General features: G+C 39.7%; 1 protein-coding gene across 1 annotated transcript; it reads left to right on the top strand.

Moving 5' to 3' along the window:
* Nucleotides 1-7583: 7583 nt before the first annotated feature.
* Nucleotides 7584-16496, top strand: LOC139435593 (uncharacterized). Its single transcript, XM_071206330.1, has 7 exons — nt 7584-7662; nt 8715-8815; nt 11555-11761; nt 13378-13479; nt 13956-14094; nt 14361-14729; nt 15911-16496. The coding sequence occupies exons 2-7, from the start codon at nt 8717-8719 to the stop codon at nt 15961-15963; spliced, it is 969 nt and encodes a 322-aa protein (XP_071062431.1). The 5' UTR covers nt 7584-7662; nt 8715-8716; the 3' UTR covers nt 15964-16496.
* The last annotated feature ends 619 nt before the right edge of the window (nt 16497-17115 follow it).

Here is a 17115-nt window from a genome sequence, read left to right as displayed (position 1 = left end):
CGAAAGAACATCTACATATTTTCTCCAATATTTTAAGCTAGTTTCTATAACAAGATTATCATGTGTGACATAATAATCAGATGTCTTGTTTGCTAACCAAGAATATTAAACTTTAAAATCTCTTTTGGCCAGTTGAAGTCCTGCTTACTTCATCTTTAAAATCTTCTTTAATTTGAAACCAAAAAAGGTCTTCCTTCTCCACCATGATCCTATCTCTATATCAAAGTCCAGACAAACTGATGATGTATCTTTATAAACCATGAGGAATGACTCATAAAACACTATTCTCCCTTACTTCAGTTCTAAATCAAATGAGCCAGACAGGAAACCCCCTCTAACCACTTGAAATTGTTTATCTAAGTTGTGTTACAAGCAGGTTAGATCTGTAATGAATTAAAATCAATATTTAAGGACGTAATATAAGTTAAATATATTGTTAAGCAAATTACTGTTTTATTGTGAAGGCCTCTCTGGCGAACAGCGGCCTTTGGCTTTTATTTTGAAAGGCCGTTCCGGAACAGCGAGTCCGACTTCTAGAAACACGGCAAGTTGACAATCGGTCTAATGCATTAACTATAGTCGTGAAAGAGACAAGGAGGGGGAAGGCGTGTGGAAGCAAGCAATGAACTGAAAATGCCACCAATCCTGTTTTAACGTGATGGCGCACATTGAAAACCTAAGCGGGCATAAGCACCCCTGTCATAACTGACAAGCATTCAAAAACCTTTCTGCTTATCCCTTAGGCTACTACTTTTTGTTTTATTCATAACCTAAAAATACAATTGTGATGAATAGCTTGCTTTTGTACCATTACATTTACCAACATAAAACAAGGTCTGTACTAATCAACAATGACAACCTACAGACAGCTCATTTATTTAAATATACGCAATATATTGACTTCGCTTTTATTTATCTGACTTAATTAACGTGCTTCCCCCCCTTTCAGCCACTAGATGGCAGCAGCAGAGCACAAATGAGCTTCACTCTTCTGAGCGAATGTCTGATTTCCACAGACAATGCTCACACAGGTTATTCAGGTAAAAATCACACAGATTTATTCACAGTTTGTCTAGCTTGATAACGTGCTTCATATGTCGTCACGCAGGACTCTCTGCCTACCTTGCGATCAACGTTTTGTTTACGTCAGCCTTTCAAATTAATTTTTACAGACAAGGGAAACGAGAGCCGGTCTCGTCACAATGTAGGTGACGTTAGCGCTCTCTCCCAAGGATTTAACATATACCAGTCCGCTGACACTTTCGCTTATTTGGCCTTAGACTGTTATTTACCCCCAGTTTTAAACGGCGGCTCGATCTGAAAATATCGAGCGTCCAGGTTTCGTCGTGTAGGAATTACACCGTACCACCCACGAACTGCACCGTCTCCACGCCACTTCAGGAATAAACTACCTGAGATCCACGCTAACTGCTTTATATCTCGTCACGCAGGACTCTCTGTACCTTGCGATCAGTGGTGACTGGTCATTAGGGGCAGGTGGGGCACAGCCCCACCTAGTGTCAGCAGAAAGTATTACAAATAATGATTACAACAAAATGCAAAAAATAAATTAAAAAATATATAAAATATATTTTAAGATCATGTTTAATCATCTGATTCGTCTGTATATTGCTGTTTTAGTATGTGTTCTTCTAATTAGTGTCTACAGTGTGTGCCTATTGAGCTGTTTAGAGCCATGTGGGACAAAACCTGATCCTGCCCCTCCCTCTGACTGTCTAAGTGAACGGTGACTGCAAAAAACTACACTGCGCATGCTCAGAGTATTTTCCTATTTAATGTGTGTGGCAAAAAATAATGACCATAGGGGCAAAGTGCTGCCATCCCCACCATACGTCATCTCACATAATTCAGAGCTGATTGGCTGTAAGTACGTGTGCTGCGAAAAGTGTGGTGTGTGAAGAGGAGGAGAGAGAGCTGCAGTGAGGCGTCCTAAAACCAGGAAGTAAGCTGCGCATGGCTTCCCTCCACAAAAAAGCAACGAGATTTCTCCATAGAATTTTAGAAAATAGCTCAAAAATAAGATCTGTGGGAAACGTAGCTGTTAGATAAATGTACGTTTTGTTCAGCCGGATAATATCCACATGTCTACCCTACTTTTATCATTTTCGAATCAAAAATCTATTGATTAGATTAGATTTATGATACACTTTTGAAACTAAAAGAAGATAGATAGAAGACAATGGAATCTTACTAAAGAGAGAACAATTCAATATTTAAATGATAAAATTACATTTTTTTGGGTATCCTTCTGTTGAACTGTCTGTTTAAAAGTAATTGAAGTATCAGACAAAAAAAGCTTTTGAAAATAATATTATATTTTTAAACCTGAATAGTCAGTGCCAGTGCCTCACCAGCCATGAACCTCTCTGCAGAAGCTTATATATAGACATCTGAGTTTTTTGTGCCCCACCACTTTTGTACATATAGAAACGCCACTGCTTGCGATCAACTTTCACGTGTTTTATATAACTTTCCTAACATGGTAAAAATATGCATCGTATATTCCATTCAAACTTCAAAAACACTCTGAAACGCCTACAGACAATCCTACAGTTTCGTTACCTTATTTGTAGTGGCGCAGGGCCCTGCTATTGTCCGAGGCGTCTAAAAGTGTTTGTTCCCGACCCAGTCTGGTCGCCTGAATCCTTCCACAGCTCATGTTTATTCGGCGTCGAGATCACCATTTGTTAGGAGATATAAATGATAACTAGGCCGCATTTCCAAATCTCCCCGCGTCCCTAAACAAGCTGTTATCTTACATGAAGGAAATCCAGAGCATACACTTAACCGTTAAACAATAATCCACTTTAATGGTAATATACAATGCAATACAATCAAATACATTACCATACACAACCATATCGTATCATATGAATAATGTCAGGAGTTGGCCTACTCCTGGCTCCTGCCCACAGGCCGCCACGACCTCCCAGTCCAAGCGGCACGAGGAGAGAGAGAGAGAGGCACACAGCGGGGTTCCTGTCTAAATACTTCGCTGACCAGAGGAGGAGTTATCTGCGCCTCCCTTCCAGACCAGTGATTGGCTGCCCAAATTATTATCAACAGCTCACATCTTAAATTCCCCAATCCCAGTGGCTTAGCTTCATTATCACAGGGATGACTGTATGTTAACTCCACACCTTCCCCCTCTTCCTTTGTCCTCACAAAACCAAATGTTCACAGGCCCCAAAAACAGTTCACAGTTTTCTTACTCAAATCATTTTCCCTTTTTAAGCATCTTGATAGTTTACTAACATGAATACATACAAATATTTTCCTCACAATGGACGAACCTACCTTTGTCCATAATCGGCCGTGTTAATCTGATAAAAATTATTGTATTACCAACATTTCTCTACCTTTTTCAGAATATTCCTATCTTTAATTCATTGGACAGAAGCATTTCATCATTCATTTGGAATGGCAAGCGCCCGAGAATAAGGAGAAGTGCCCTTCAAAGACCTACAAAACTTGCCGGCCCTACCCAATTTCATCCACTACTACTGGGCGTGCAATATAAAAGCAATGCTACAATGGATGAAGGAAGTTGAACCTGGAAATGGTGAGGCCTGGGTACAATTGGAACAGGCCTGTAGCCCACTTAATCTACGTTCCATACTATGCGCTCAGTCCCCTCCTTCTTTACCTCATTCAGCTCTAATCCAGTGGTGTATCACTCCGTCAGAATTTGGTCGCAATTTAGAAGGTATTTCAATTTGCAGACAACGTCTCCACTCAAGAATAATTACAACTTCCCTCCCTCTCTGACTCTACTTTTGGGATATGGGACACAAATGGCATTAAATCCGTTCGTACTCTGTATGTAGATGGGAAATTCGGATCATTTACACAACTTTCTCAATTATTTAATTTACCGCAGTCTCACTTCTTCAGATATCTCCAGATTAGACATTTTGTTAAGACAAATATCTCTTCTTTCCCTGACATCTCAATGAACAACGCAATTGATCATATTCTCTCACTATCGCCGGGTAGCAAAGGGCTAGTCTCTCTTCTCTATAATAGTATAAACAATATCGTTGCTTTATCTCTGCAACATGTCAGGAGTCGTTGGGAGAATGACATTGGTGAGGAAATGGCAGAAAGTGCTTGACTTAATAAATACCTCTTCCCCATGTTCTGGTCCTGTCCCAACCTCAGCTCATTTTGGGGAAACATATTCATTGCATACTCCAAGATTTTTCAAAAAGACATCACATCCATGTGATATGTGCTTTATTTGGCCTCACCCCTGAAACCGGCTACCTTAAAGGTAAAACTCAGGCAGTCATAGCATTTAGCTCCTTGATTGCCAGGCGCCTAATTCTCCTGTCTGGAAGGATCGAGCACCTCCCAATTTTACTAGATGGATAAGAGACATTATGCACTTCCTTAAGCTTGAGAAAATCCGGTACACTCTACAAGGCTCAGTGCAGAAGTTTACAAAGATTTGGACCCCCTTCCTAAATTATTACGATAGTTTACAGATTACTTAACCAGGATGACTAGAGCAATAGTTTGTGGCAGCAGCAGCAGGACCCCATACATGTACATGTACATCCTTGTACATTGTATTATATTGTATGTACTGGCATTTTTTCATATATCCTTGGTTGGACAAAAACCTCAATGAACAATCATCCTTGTGAAGATCTGGACGTGTGGGGAGAGTTGGGTGGGATGCAATGCTATTGAATGTATATTTCTTCTCATTTTGAAATCTCAATAAAAACTATGAAACAAATAAAAAGCAGCTGTACCACACGTCTTTAGGAAACACAATATTATTTTAATGATGCAATTTGAATGACATCCACGTAATACTTGTGGCTGCATTACAACTCTATGCGTGACAATGGATTTGTTTTGAACACATTGACCTATGACTGAGCCCTCATGAAACAGACTGCAGACTGTAAAGGGTTTTCTTTTATCTCCTCATCGATCTTCACTCAGCGTTTCTGTTTATCCTGCAGCTCTGAACTGTTTGAGTAACAACACACCTTAGGTACGCCCCGCAGGTTGCTCAGAGTAAAGAGAGGCAAAACAAATACCAAAAAATAAATAGAGAGTGCAAAGTACCAACTGTACAAACAGGGAGGCTTTTCCCCTCAAGAGATAACACATTGAGAGATCATTAAGAGCTCATTCACAATCATTTCAAATTCAAATGGAGTTTCTCCTGTAAACGTACTGTGCCATCAACTAGGGATTAATGGGCCCACTGCATTCCCACTGCAGGGCCTCGCACGGCTTAGTACGGTATAGTTAGGCCTTGGTCGGCCAGGCTCACTTTATGCTGCGTTTTCATTACAGTTTAGGAACTGGGGCAGTAACTATAGTAACGCAGTGTAGGTGGAGCCGTGATGCCATCTTCAATGCGAACCACATTGTGAGTGTGGACGGTCGGAGCATATACAACGTTAGCTTAGTTCAGAAAACACGCATTTTAAATGGTTTTTCGCCTGCCGTCTGTCTGCAGACTTGTCAAAGCATTAATTCATGGTTTTTGCTAACCGGTATCAGTACGTTGTTACTTCGGCATCATTTTGAAACGTGTATTACAATTAAATCACGGAAACATATGTTCATTTTGTTGTAGTTGTCGCCCCCTGGCCAGCGATTCTCTCTGACCATTCAGCAGTCGAGAGTGTTTACGTCACTAGTTTAGCATATTCAGCCCGGTTGTTGACCCGGTAAGAACCTTGATTTTGGAGAGCCAGAAAAAAGGTGAAAAAGTAGCCCTGAGCCGGAACTACCCCTAGTGGAGAAGCAAAACAAAACGGGCCGGGTTTGTCACGGCACGCTTAAACCTTGCTACGCGCTGCAGTGGAAATGCGCCAATAGACTTGAATGCAGCTTAAAACTCATAATATTGAAACCAATGACAAACCTTTCCCCTCCACCTGTTTGTGTTTAGTTCTTCAAATGTTATCGTACCAACTGAGAAGGAGAGGATCAGATCAGTTGTATTGTGTTCGAGGATTTAAGGACTTGAAGGGGCTGATTCACAAATGTATTCACACACAGACTTGTAAAGAGTAAAGTAATATATCACTATTTACATCAACCACAAACTAAAGGGTTATTATAAGTTATTATTCTCACAAAACTGTTCCTGTCAGTGCTGTGAAACTGCATTAAGACCTTCATATAAGAAGATGTATTTTAGTATAATTAAGCATTTATTAAATGTAAACATGTGCTTACTGTCTATTATTGTACGTAAGGACGTTACTTATAATAAAGCTAAGAGAATCAGGTACAAATATGAACTTCTAGCAATATGGACACTTCGTTCCTTTCCATAAAATGTTTTTATTTTACATTAGCAGGTGTTACTCAGTGCGTTTTTGTAGAGGAACAACGCAAGATGCTTTTGTTACATGACTGGAGAAGCTGTGTTTGCTGTGTTTCACTTTGACATTTAACTTTATTCTTGAGGTTTCTTACACAGAGCTTTCACTGCTGTTTTCCAAACATTACCTTTTTAGAAATAGTCACAATTAAGATAATGGGGATCTTACTAGTAAAACAGTGCCCCTCTAGTTTGTAAAGGAATGAGAAATAAATACTTTTGGCACAGTTTCTTTTGTTAAGCAAGGGTGAGGTCTGCTTTAAAGAAAGGGTAACAACAACAAAAGAAATGTGATCCGTCCGAGTCTCAGGAGAACAAAGTGTCCTATAATGGGTTAAATATAGTTTCTAAGAGTTTCAACTTTAACAGGAGTGTAATAAGGAGAAACACAAGGTCTGTGAAATGTTTGGTTGAATTTTAAGTCGAATTAAATGAAAAGTTTAACTTAAAATTAATCTTATGATCTTAAAGCATCTGGCTTAAAAAAAAGCGACATTACTTTCACACTCAATTGGAGTGCATCAAAGTGTGTTAATGTGGATACGGTGTTTATTTAGCCATCACAGTAATCTGACAGGAGTGTTACCTCACACCTTCGGCCTAATCTGTATTTCACTTTACAGCCGGTCAGGTTTCTGTTCTCACTGACGGTGTCGTGACGTCTCTTTATTCTGTTAGGCCCCAACGGATCACATGTCACGATGAATTATAATAATGACAGGAATGTGTCCTTTTCCATGGATAAAAGTTATTTCAATTTATTTGATTTGCCCTCACTGCTACATTTTCAGTGCATTTTTTGGCAATGTATTACTGAAAAGAAAGTGCACTACAGTTATATTTTTTCACATTTAATATTTATTTAAATGTTACCGCTTTATATATCAATAAAAGAAAATCAAATTAAATCACTTTATTTACAGAATGTACAAATACTCAAGCAACACAGACCCATTACATTTTAAATATATCATTATCTGCTTATGTAATTAAGCTCAAAATGTAAACTACCTTAAACTTGAGATTCAGTTTCTCGTGGGTCAGATCTTTCTCAGAGAACCAGAAATTCCTCTTGTGTGTGTTTCCCGGATTCAACACATCTCATCCGGGTCGTTAGTCAGGTGCAGACACACCTGTTCCAGGATATTGCAGAAACCCCCTCTCCTCCCTCATCACGCAGCAGCATCAGTGCTGATCATTCTCACAGGAGCTCTCTCACACAGAGGAGCAGGAACAGCAGAAGAGGCTTTCTTAAAACTCAACATTTGGCTCTCACACCTCAGGTAAGTCTCTACGAGAAACCTGGTTACTTTCAAGGATTTGTTATTATTCATTTTAATGTATACCCACTTCTTTCTCTTAATGTTGTTTGCTGTGTGATTTTAAAGACTATTGTCCGACTTCCTGATGTTTTTACTTTTCCTGGAGTAGATTAACGATATTGAGAAGTTTTCTGGTTTACAGATTATTAAAGAACTCAATATTACTTTACATTTGTCGATGATTAAGTTTGCTAACTTTCTCTCAAATGCCTGACAAAGAACGCAAGATGGACTGTTAGTACTAGAGTAGTGTATAAAAAGTAAGAGTATAAAAGTAATCTTTTTTTAGTGATTTTATAATTTTTCTGAGGAAAACGAAGGTCTAATGATCTGATTGTGATAAAAGGAATTGTAAAAATAGGATTTTATAAATGTATTAAAGGTGGGGTAGGTAAGTTTGAGAAACCGGCTCGAGATACACTTTTTGTTATCTTCCATGGAATGCTCTTAACATCCCGATAGCAATGAATATCTGAAGTGCTTTGACAAAAAATCCATAAAAAAAGTCATCTGTGGAAGCCGTGGCGCTGGAAAAAGCACGACCAATCATCTGAGCCGGCCGGGCTAAAGTAACTGGATGGCCTACCTGCCTGTCAGCCTTCCATCTGTGCACAAACTTATCTCGTGCCCTCATTGGTCATGTGCGCGTTCGTGTGTGTTGGAGGAGGGGCTCTGTGAGGAAGGGGCAGATTTTTTCCGGCTGTGTATTTTCACTCGAGCTGGTTTCTCCAAGATTACCTACCCCACCTTTAACTCTAAAAATTATAATCCATTGCTACAAATTCTGTATTTGTTTTCAAAAAATGTACAATCACAAAATAAGAAATAATTGTGCTTAAATGAAAAAGTCTGAATGTGAAGTTCGATCAGGTATGAATATGCTATGAGAAAGTTTAAATATCTTTGGGATTAATTCAGATTTTCAGATAAAACCGAGGGTTAGTTGGTGATGGAAAGGCTCTCAAATCAGACATGTTCAACATTAACATTGTCGATCACTGTCTTACTGATAGAAATGGAAGGAGGATTGATCGTATTGGCCGCTGCGTTGCTGCTCTTTCTGTCGCCAGAAGTCCAGGGAACGGCTCATTTGTCTTTTTCCAATAATACACAGGTGGGAGTTCTTTCACTTCAATCCTCTGAATGTAAATAACCAAATTACCTGCTTGACCTTTGTACTTCAAACAGGTAACCAACACATATTTGTCCAAGGACCAATTTGCTTTGTATTTTAAATAATACATTTTTAAATGTAGCAGCTCATTAAAAGGCCAGGTTGATCTGTATAGTGTATTATTTAAAATCTGCCATATTTCCTCGGTCTGGACTTCTCTTTCCTCTTTTATTGAGTTGTTGACGCAGCCTGACTTACAAACTAAAATGCAACTCCAAGCCAAACAAAACCGCAAAACACGGCTCTGATTCTTAGAGGTCCATAATAATGAAAGTATCAATATGAAAAAAAAATCAAGAACAATTCTAAATAGCCTAAACATTGACAGGTACTGGTCAAGATCCAAAACACAGTGGACGCTACACTTCCCATAATGCAACTCAATAGTTTCTAGACATCTCACAAACTTAAAAAAGCTTTTTGAAATATAAATAGGACATTATGTAACAGGCTGAGTAAACTGACAAATTGTCAAATTGGTGAAGTGTAACTCAGCGAAGCAAAACAAGTGTTCGCTACTTTGGCCATTAAACAAAAAAAGAAGACCATTTAATAAAAAATGTTGACAGAAATGTTTGAAGCTAATGCACCAGCACAACAAGTTGTTGGTCTAATTTAAAGGTAGTGTAGTTGCAGTATTCTTGCTGTCCTGAGTTTGTATCCTCATGGTTGATTGCTGAAATAGTAAATCACTTTCTACACAAAACGTCAGCTAAATAAAATGTAATCTAACTACAAAATAGATGAAGGAAAGAATGAGGCCAGCTGAGAGTAGCCGCAGATCTTTAAAGGTCACCTATTATGCAAAATCCACTTTTTAATGTCTCTTCTACATCAACATGTGTCCCCTCTTCTTCATGTCTCTTCTACATCAACATGTGTCCCCTCTTCTTCATGTCTCTTCTACATCAACACGTGTCCCCTCTGTGGAAAGAGACTCTGAAAGTTTCAGGAACAAAGATTCTCTCTCTTTTTGTCCTGATCCATTTCTATAAAAACCTGTCTGAAAATGAGCTGATCAGATTTTGGGCACTTTATGATGTCATGACGATTTTTTGGCTTGCGTAACCATTAGCCAATCAGCAACCAAGGTAATCCCCCCCCCACCTTATCACCTGACTCTCCTCCTAGAGCACCATTGTGTTATTTTTAACCAAATATCTCTCAGAGGGGCGTGGGGAGGGGCTCCTTATTTTTCATCTGAAGCTCCTTACACACCAAACTGACACCAAAGAACACCAAAGAACACGTCGCCTCACGTCGCCTCACGTCGCCTCACGTCGCCTCACGTCGCCTCACGTCGCCTCACGTCTCTGCGTCTTGGCCATGTTTCGCACTAGAACACACCGCAAAGACTTCAGCCGACGGCCAAGTAGCACGTACGAACTGCGCATGCGCGAGTGGAAATAACTCTCCTTGCCAGCAGGCGGCGGTAGTGTGTATTCGTCATTCAAAAGAGGCAACAACCGGAAGACAGACTGCGTGATAACCGAGAGAAGAAGAACAGACTGCGTGATATAAACAAACTACAAATAGCGTGTGCGTTCCATCTTCACTCGACAGCGAGAAGCTCATGGGGCTCCTGTGTCGAGAGCTGGAGTTAAATGAAATCTCAGATTTGCCTTCTTAATAGTTTGTTGTGGTCCCTCGCTTCCGTTTCGCTTCTCATGCACTGATTCGCTAAGCTGAACAGCCAATCAGATTGACTTCTTTGGCCGACGGCCTCTCGATTCAACATGTCGAATCAGTGGCGGAAGGTGTCGGCACGGCCAAAAAGACACCACACACCAATCTGAGTAGGGCGACACGACGCTCATCGACGGCCCGACATCTATCAACATAGACGGCTCGGTGTGTAAGGACCTAAAGGCCCTGACACACCAATCCGATTTTGGGAGTCAGAGGCCGTCAGAGGCTGTCGGGCATTCGCGGCGCCGTAGTCAGGTTGGTGTGTCCCGCACCGTCGACCGTGACACGCCTTATTTGGACTGCCAGACCCGATGCATGGCCGATTCAACATGTTGAATCGGCCATGCATCGGGTCTGGCAGTCGGACCAAATAATCACTCTGATTGGCTGTTCAGCTAGCGAATCAGTGCATGAGAAGCGAAGCGGAAGTGAGGGACGTAAACAAACGATTTAAGAAGGCACACACAGACTGCTATTCATTTTCATCTCATCATGGCGATCTGGAATGATGCAAACGAAGACCTGCTCATCACCTTGATCCAGGAGAGGCCAGCTCTGTATGATATTACGGAGAAAAGATACTCTTCTTCTTCTCTGTCTTCCGGTTGTTGCCTCTTTTGAATGACGAATACACACTACCGCCGCCTGCTGGTAAGGAGAGTTATTGCCACTCACGCACTGAAGTCGGTGCGGTGTGTTCCCGTGCGACACATGGCCAAAACGCAGGAGAACACGGCCAGGCAACAGCCGACTTCAGCGTCGGCTAGTCCTCTGGTGACTGCTTGGTGTGTCAGGGCCTTTAAAGTAACAGACAGAGAATCAGCACTTTGAAACAGAGGGGATTATGGGATGCTACAACGATCTGTTTGGTATTTGGAGCCAAACACTTCAGAGACATGTTCTGTAAATAACTGAGAACTATATTGATGAGAAACAGTATAATAGGGGACCCTTAAAGCCTGTGTTGATGTTTCTGTGTGCGTCTACCAGGTGAACATCACTCGAGATGGCTGTGGCGTCTCCAAACTGTGTGTGGACACTCCAAATAACTGTGACCCCTCTGGAAGCTCTCCCTGTCTGATTGTCTCCGCGGTCTCCTCCGTCCCAGTGGCCCCCAACGGGGTTGACCTCTCCGTCGAGCTGAGCGGAGAGTCTGCAGGATACATCGCTGTGGGACTCACTGCCAACGCCTCAGAGGTAACACACACACACACAATCATGCAGTGTGGCCATGTTTTACATACACACAGTTATTCTATCAGAGCATGTATCAAAAGTAGGTGTGGCCACTTTCAAGCACCTTTTTGCTAAATTGGACTCCTAAATTGTGTCTTATGTCCATTTTAAGCAGCAAGAACCTCAACAGGGCTGGGAGGATTACTTTATTACGTTCTGAGGTGTTTAGTGATGACGTGTTTGAAGGCCGTTTCTTTTGGATTACGTCAAATCAAATGCGATGCAAATAAGTACAAGATATAAATGGCTTTTACGTAAGTGTATTACGTAAGATAACAGAACAATGAGACAATATGAAACCAAGATATTTAAATAATGTGTCCTCTGCTCAGAGATTTCTTTTAAAAAACATAACCTGCCGTTAATTTAGCATATTCAGACTATAGAGCAACAGTGACCACATGCTGCAGTTTAAAGATAAAAGCATTACAGTTAAATAGAAACAGTGAGGTTCACACACTCGTTTAAGACATCATGGATTCACCTACTGAATAAAAAAGTCATATCATAAATCAGCATTGTTATCCTGCTTGTAATCCCACTTTTTTTTAGAAATGAATCAGCAGTGGGAGACAGGTTTTACGAGTTATTCTGACAGGATATATCTTCATGTTACGCCCTATTGTGATGCCTAAGGTCCCAGCAAAGTAAACTGACTATCTTTACACAAGTCACCAGGATCTCATGACTACATGAATACAAACTCATGTGATCAAATATTTATTCAGTTGATAAGGACATTGTTTCCATTGTAAAATACTGAAGAGCGTAGAGAAAACATCATTGTGTGTCCGGCGGGCTTTGAGCCAAAGAAGATTCAGTGTCTCTCTCTGTCTGTTTCATGTTTGTTGTGTTCAAAGACGTGGGATTTAGGATCCAGCCCCTGAAATAGGACACATAATAACATAATAGTTGCCTTGAGGAACACCATGCGGCTGCTTTGTTTCCATAGAGACGTAATAAACCGGTGTTTTATTACCTGATATTACAATGATGTGTTATGTAATCGCGCGTCAATGTTTCATCTTGTGTGTCACGCAACATTACCCAGATGTCAAATATAACATTTCATATATTTAAACTAAGATTTAAACTGAAGGAAAATGTCATCAATTGTGCAACTTCTGTAAACGCTGAAGATATATAGCATAAGACCACTTCAAAATAAGTTGAATATTATACTTTCATGCTTCAGAATGACCTTCTTGTGTTTGTGTATTGTGCTGCTGCCTTTCTGTCTTTTCTAAGTATCATTGGTACACTTGACTCTTGATGCCTCATCCACTTGTTTTTTAAAACAACACCCATTTTTTCTCATTATTTTGTTATCACGTTTTCTCCAACGACTATGACAAAATAATTTCACAATTTAGTTAAGTTTTTTTCTTGTATTTAAACGTTTTATTTTTGTACACACACACACACTTTCCATTACTGCACCAGGAATGACTTAATTTACATGTTTTGACCTGAGCAGTTAATGAAAAAATAAAATGACGTTATTCATATAGTTTCAAGCGCGACTGACTTTTCTTGTGACAGCCATCTCATATTTTCACCAATATTTCTTTCCGCAGGGGACCAGCATGCTTGCCGTCTGCGCTCAGACCAACGGGACGTTCTTCTTCCGGACAATGCAGAGGAACAACACTGACAATATGCTCACTCCAACTGAGAGGGTGAGATTTCAAATGTACACTCATACAGAGAGAAGTTGGCATATTCATGTATTCACACTTAGGGAAATGTACTTAGTTATGTGATATGAAACAATGGAGGACCAGAAATTGAAATACCTTCATATCTTTTTTTCTACTGCTTACAATGTAATCTTAATATGAGAAAATGATAGTGATTTAATGAATGCACATATTGCTCAGATAATTGCCCATTCACTCAACTGTCACACATTTAATTTAGAATAATGATAGTTTCTTAATCTAGAGAGATCGGTCGATTTTTTTTTTATCACCCACCTGTTTGCAATCAAATGCCAACATTAGATTGTACATTAGATTTGTACATGTGAAAACTGAAAAGTGTGGTTTTGAGAGGCAGCTGCTGTTGGATTCGAGTTGCTCAGTGAAGCAGATGTTATCCTTGGCTTCAGCACACAGCCTTGGAAACAGTTATTACATTAAGTATCTTTTTCTAGAGAGTGAACGAAATCCGTGGCACGGTGAACGGAAGTATGATCAAGTGTGAGTTCACTGTCCCCAACCTGAACGCCTCCAACACCAGGAGTACAGCCACTACCTTCTCCCTCGTGCTCGGGAAGGGAAGCATCGACGGAAGTAAGTACACACACGGATACACACACTGTATAACTATTTTATTTATAAGTGCTTGATTATTTACTGTTTTCTCCCTTTTGGCATACATTTTAAAAAGATATCATTACAGATTTGCACGCTTATATCCAGAGATAAGAACAGATTAACTGCTTCCACTTTGAAATGTTTATGAATAGATATACGATTCTGTATTCAACTATATCTTAAAGGTTTGTCAATACATGTCTAACCTCCCACTGATCTGTCCTCCTCTTGTGATGGTTCAGGTACTCTCGGTGCCTTCAATATCTCTCGGAACAGCAGACCACTGGACCTCACCCAACCCAACAGCAACGTCCCCCCCACAGCAGCACCCACCACCACAGCACCCATCAGCAACATCACCATGCCCAACAACACCACCATGCCCAGCAACACCACCATGCCCAACAACACCACCATGCCCAGCAACACCACCATGCCCACCAACACCACCATGCCCAGCAACACCACCATGCCCAACAACACCACCATGCCCACCAACACCACCATGCCCAGCAACACCACCATGCCCAGCAACACCACCATGCCCAGCAACACCACCATGCCCAGCAACACCACCATGCCCAACAACAGTGGAGCTCTCCAGCCTCATGGTAAGAAAATACACACATATAATTTCTCTCCAGCTTGAGGTTTTCAGAAGCTTCGGTCCAGAAGTATTGTCCTGATTCAACATATTTGAGAACAATCCACGACTAGTAACTAGATACTGAGAGATAAGATCAGTAAAGGGTGGGAGGAGGAAACACTTTGTATTGTTCCTACAGTGTCCTGGAAATATGGAATTTAGTATTAATTATTTAAACAATGGGTTGGAATTGCATCTGTGATGCTCACAGTATTCAACTATTTGTTTGAAGGCTTCATTGTCCTTATTTGTTTTTGACTTTTTTGAGAATGTTTTATTACATAATTTTCTATGTTTTTTTAATGGCATGCTATAATATGACATTTTTTTATTATACTCATGACATCTATAAGTACATATTATACCATGATTGTTTTGATATTTTGTTTTAACCTACTATATTTTTCTATGACATACTTTGATTTTTTGCAATTGCTTTTTAAAGCATATTTTTTGCCTTTGTAACGTGGCATAACATGTGGCATATTATGACTTTTTAATGCTCTACTATATTATAACTTTTTATGACGTAGAATTATGAGTTTTTTAAACCAGGTTGATTCTTAGACAAAAAAAAACTCCATTAATTCACATGGTATTTGGGTGGAGGTATGTAATAGGATCCATCTTTTTTTTAACCTCTGCATATAAAACTGGATATCTGTAAACAAAAGAGAAAAAAGGAGGCGCCATGGTAACAATCAAACAGCAGAGGAGCTTAAAGGTGGGGTAGGTAAATTTGAGAAACCAGCTCGAGATCGCTAGAATTTGAAAATACACAACCGGAGAAAATCTGCCACTTCCTCACAGAGCCCCTCCTCCAACACACACGAACGCGCACATGACCAATGAGGGCACGAGATAAGTTGGTGCCCCGATGGCAGGCTGACAGGCAGGGAGGCCATCAGCCTTCCATCGGGGCACAACCAATCTGTGTACTTTTTACAGTATCACAGCTTCTACAGATGACATTTTTTTATGGATTTTTTGTCAAAGCACTTCAGATATTCATTGCTATCGGGATGTTAAGAGCATTCCATGGAATATAACAAAAAGTGTATCTCGAGCCGGTTTCTGAAACTTACCTACCCCACCTTTAATGATTCAACATTTTGTGATAAATATCTTTCTCCTCCTTCCCTCCAGCCGTGCTGCTCCTGCTGAGCGTCCTCGCGCTGTCCGTCCTGCTGAGAGTCTGAAAGGAGTAAGAGCTGTCCAGTTTGATGCCATGAAGAAATAAATAAACCGAGTGTCAAGCTATTTATTAAAATATTTTCACTGAACTCATTAAGACATGTTTGAAGGTCACTTTGCACTTTGTTTGTTCATGAGATGTACTTTGTGATAAAACTCCAGATTAAACACTTGTTATGGTTTAAATGCCTTAATTGGTTATATGTAAAGCGTATTTGAGCATTAGGAAAAGCGCTATACAAATCCCATGTATTATTATTATTATTATTATTAATGATGTTATTAATTTCCTGCATAGGGCTATTAAAAAAGTTTTGTAATTACAGTTTTGCATTTATGTAATATGTTTCCATCTGATCCAGCCTATAGCACCTCAGGTCGTTTTTATAAACACACATTTGCAGACTTTGAATTGTTTACTGAAACTAAAGTAAACTTCAACACACATTCAGGGAAACCCAAGCCAAACCAGCTGTGTCATCCTTATTGTGTTTAAATATTTAGGTGTAAAATGTCCTGTGACTGTAAAATACTTTTTAAAGGGAAATAATAAATGATTAAATTACATTTGAATTGTAATTGTTTGTGGAGTCATGTCATTACAGAGTGTTTCTACAGATCATGGTACGCATAAGACACCATGACTTTAGGACCGCAACAAACAATTTAGATACTGGATAAAATCAAACGATTTGTGAACAATGCCAGTAAAGTATTTAAAGCTGACAGTAATTGCAATTTAATATGGTCTTATCACCAGTCTAAAACCTAGAAAACACTCAGATATCTCTTGAATAAGACAGAAGTAGAGGACACATTTTCACAATAAAGCACATAAAACAGGGAATCTATGCTTGAAAAGTGACTTGATCATAAAAACTAGTATTCTTTTCTTCCTGTCAATCAACTAATTGATTCAGCCATAGAATGACATCACCTCAGCATCATTCACAACAACTGAAAAAAAAGTGTTTGTGATTTGCCATTAATCTAAAAAAATAATATTTTAAACATAATTCACAATTGTGACTTAAATACCCGTTTCCTTATGTAAAACAGACAAAGTTAAAACCTTATTCAAAGACGAAATCAAGGCAGAAATATTTGTAGGAAAGAAAGACTGACTTTCAAAGACAACAGGTGAGTATGTTTTAAAC

The sequence above is a fragment of the Pseudochaenichthys georgianus genome, chromosome 17 (genome assembly GCF_902827115.2).
Source record: "Pseudochaenichthys georgianus chromosome 17, fPseGeo1.2, whole genome shotgun sequence".
In the NCBI taxonomy this organism is placed as follows: domain Eukaryota; kingdom Metazoa; phylum Chordata; class Actinopteri; order Perciformes; family Channichthyidae; genus Pseudochaenichthys; species Pseudochaenichthys georgianus.
Note: the sequence above shows the minus strand (reverse complement) of the source record. Positions and strands in the feature narration are given on the sequence as shown.

Excerpts from the sequence above, each read along its gene's own strand:
- LOC139435593 (XM_071206330.1), top strand. The coding sequence starts at position 8,717 with ATGGAAGGAGGATTGATCGTATTGGCCGCTGCGTTGCTGCTCTTTCTG. Across the intron at positions 8,816-11,554 it reads CTTTTTCCAATAATACACAG|GTGAACATCACTCGAGATGG; the intron begins GTGGGAGTTCTT and ends TGCGTCTACCAG. Across the intron at positions 14,095-14,360 it reads GAAGGGAAGCATCGACGGAA|GTACTCTCGGTGCCTTCAAT; the intron begins GTAAGTACACAC and ends GTGATGGTTCAG.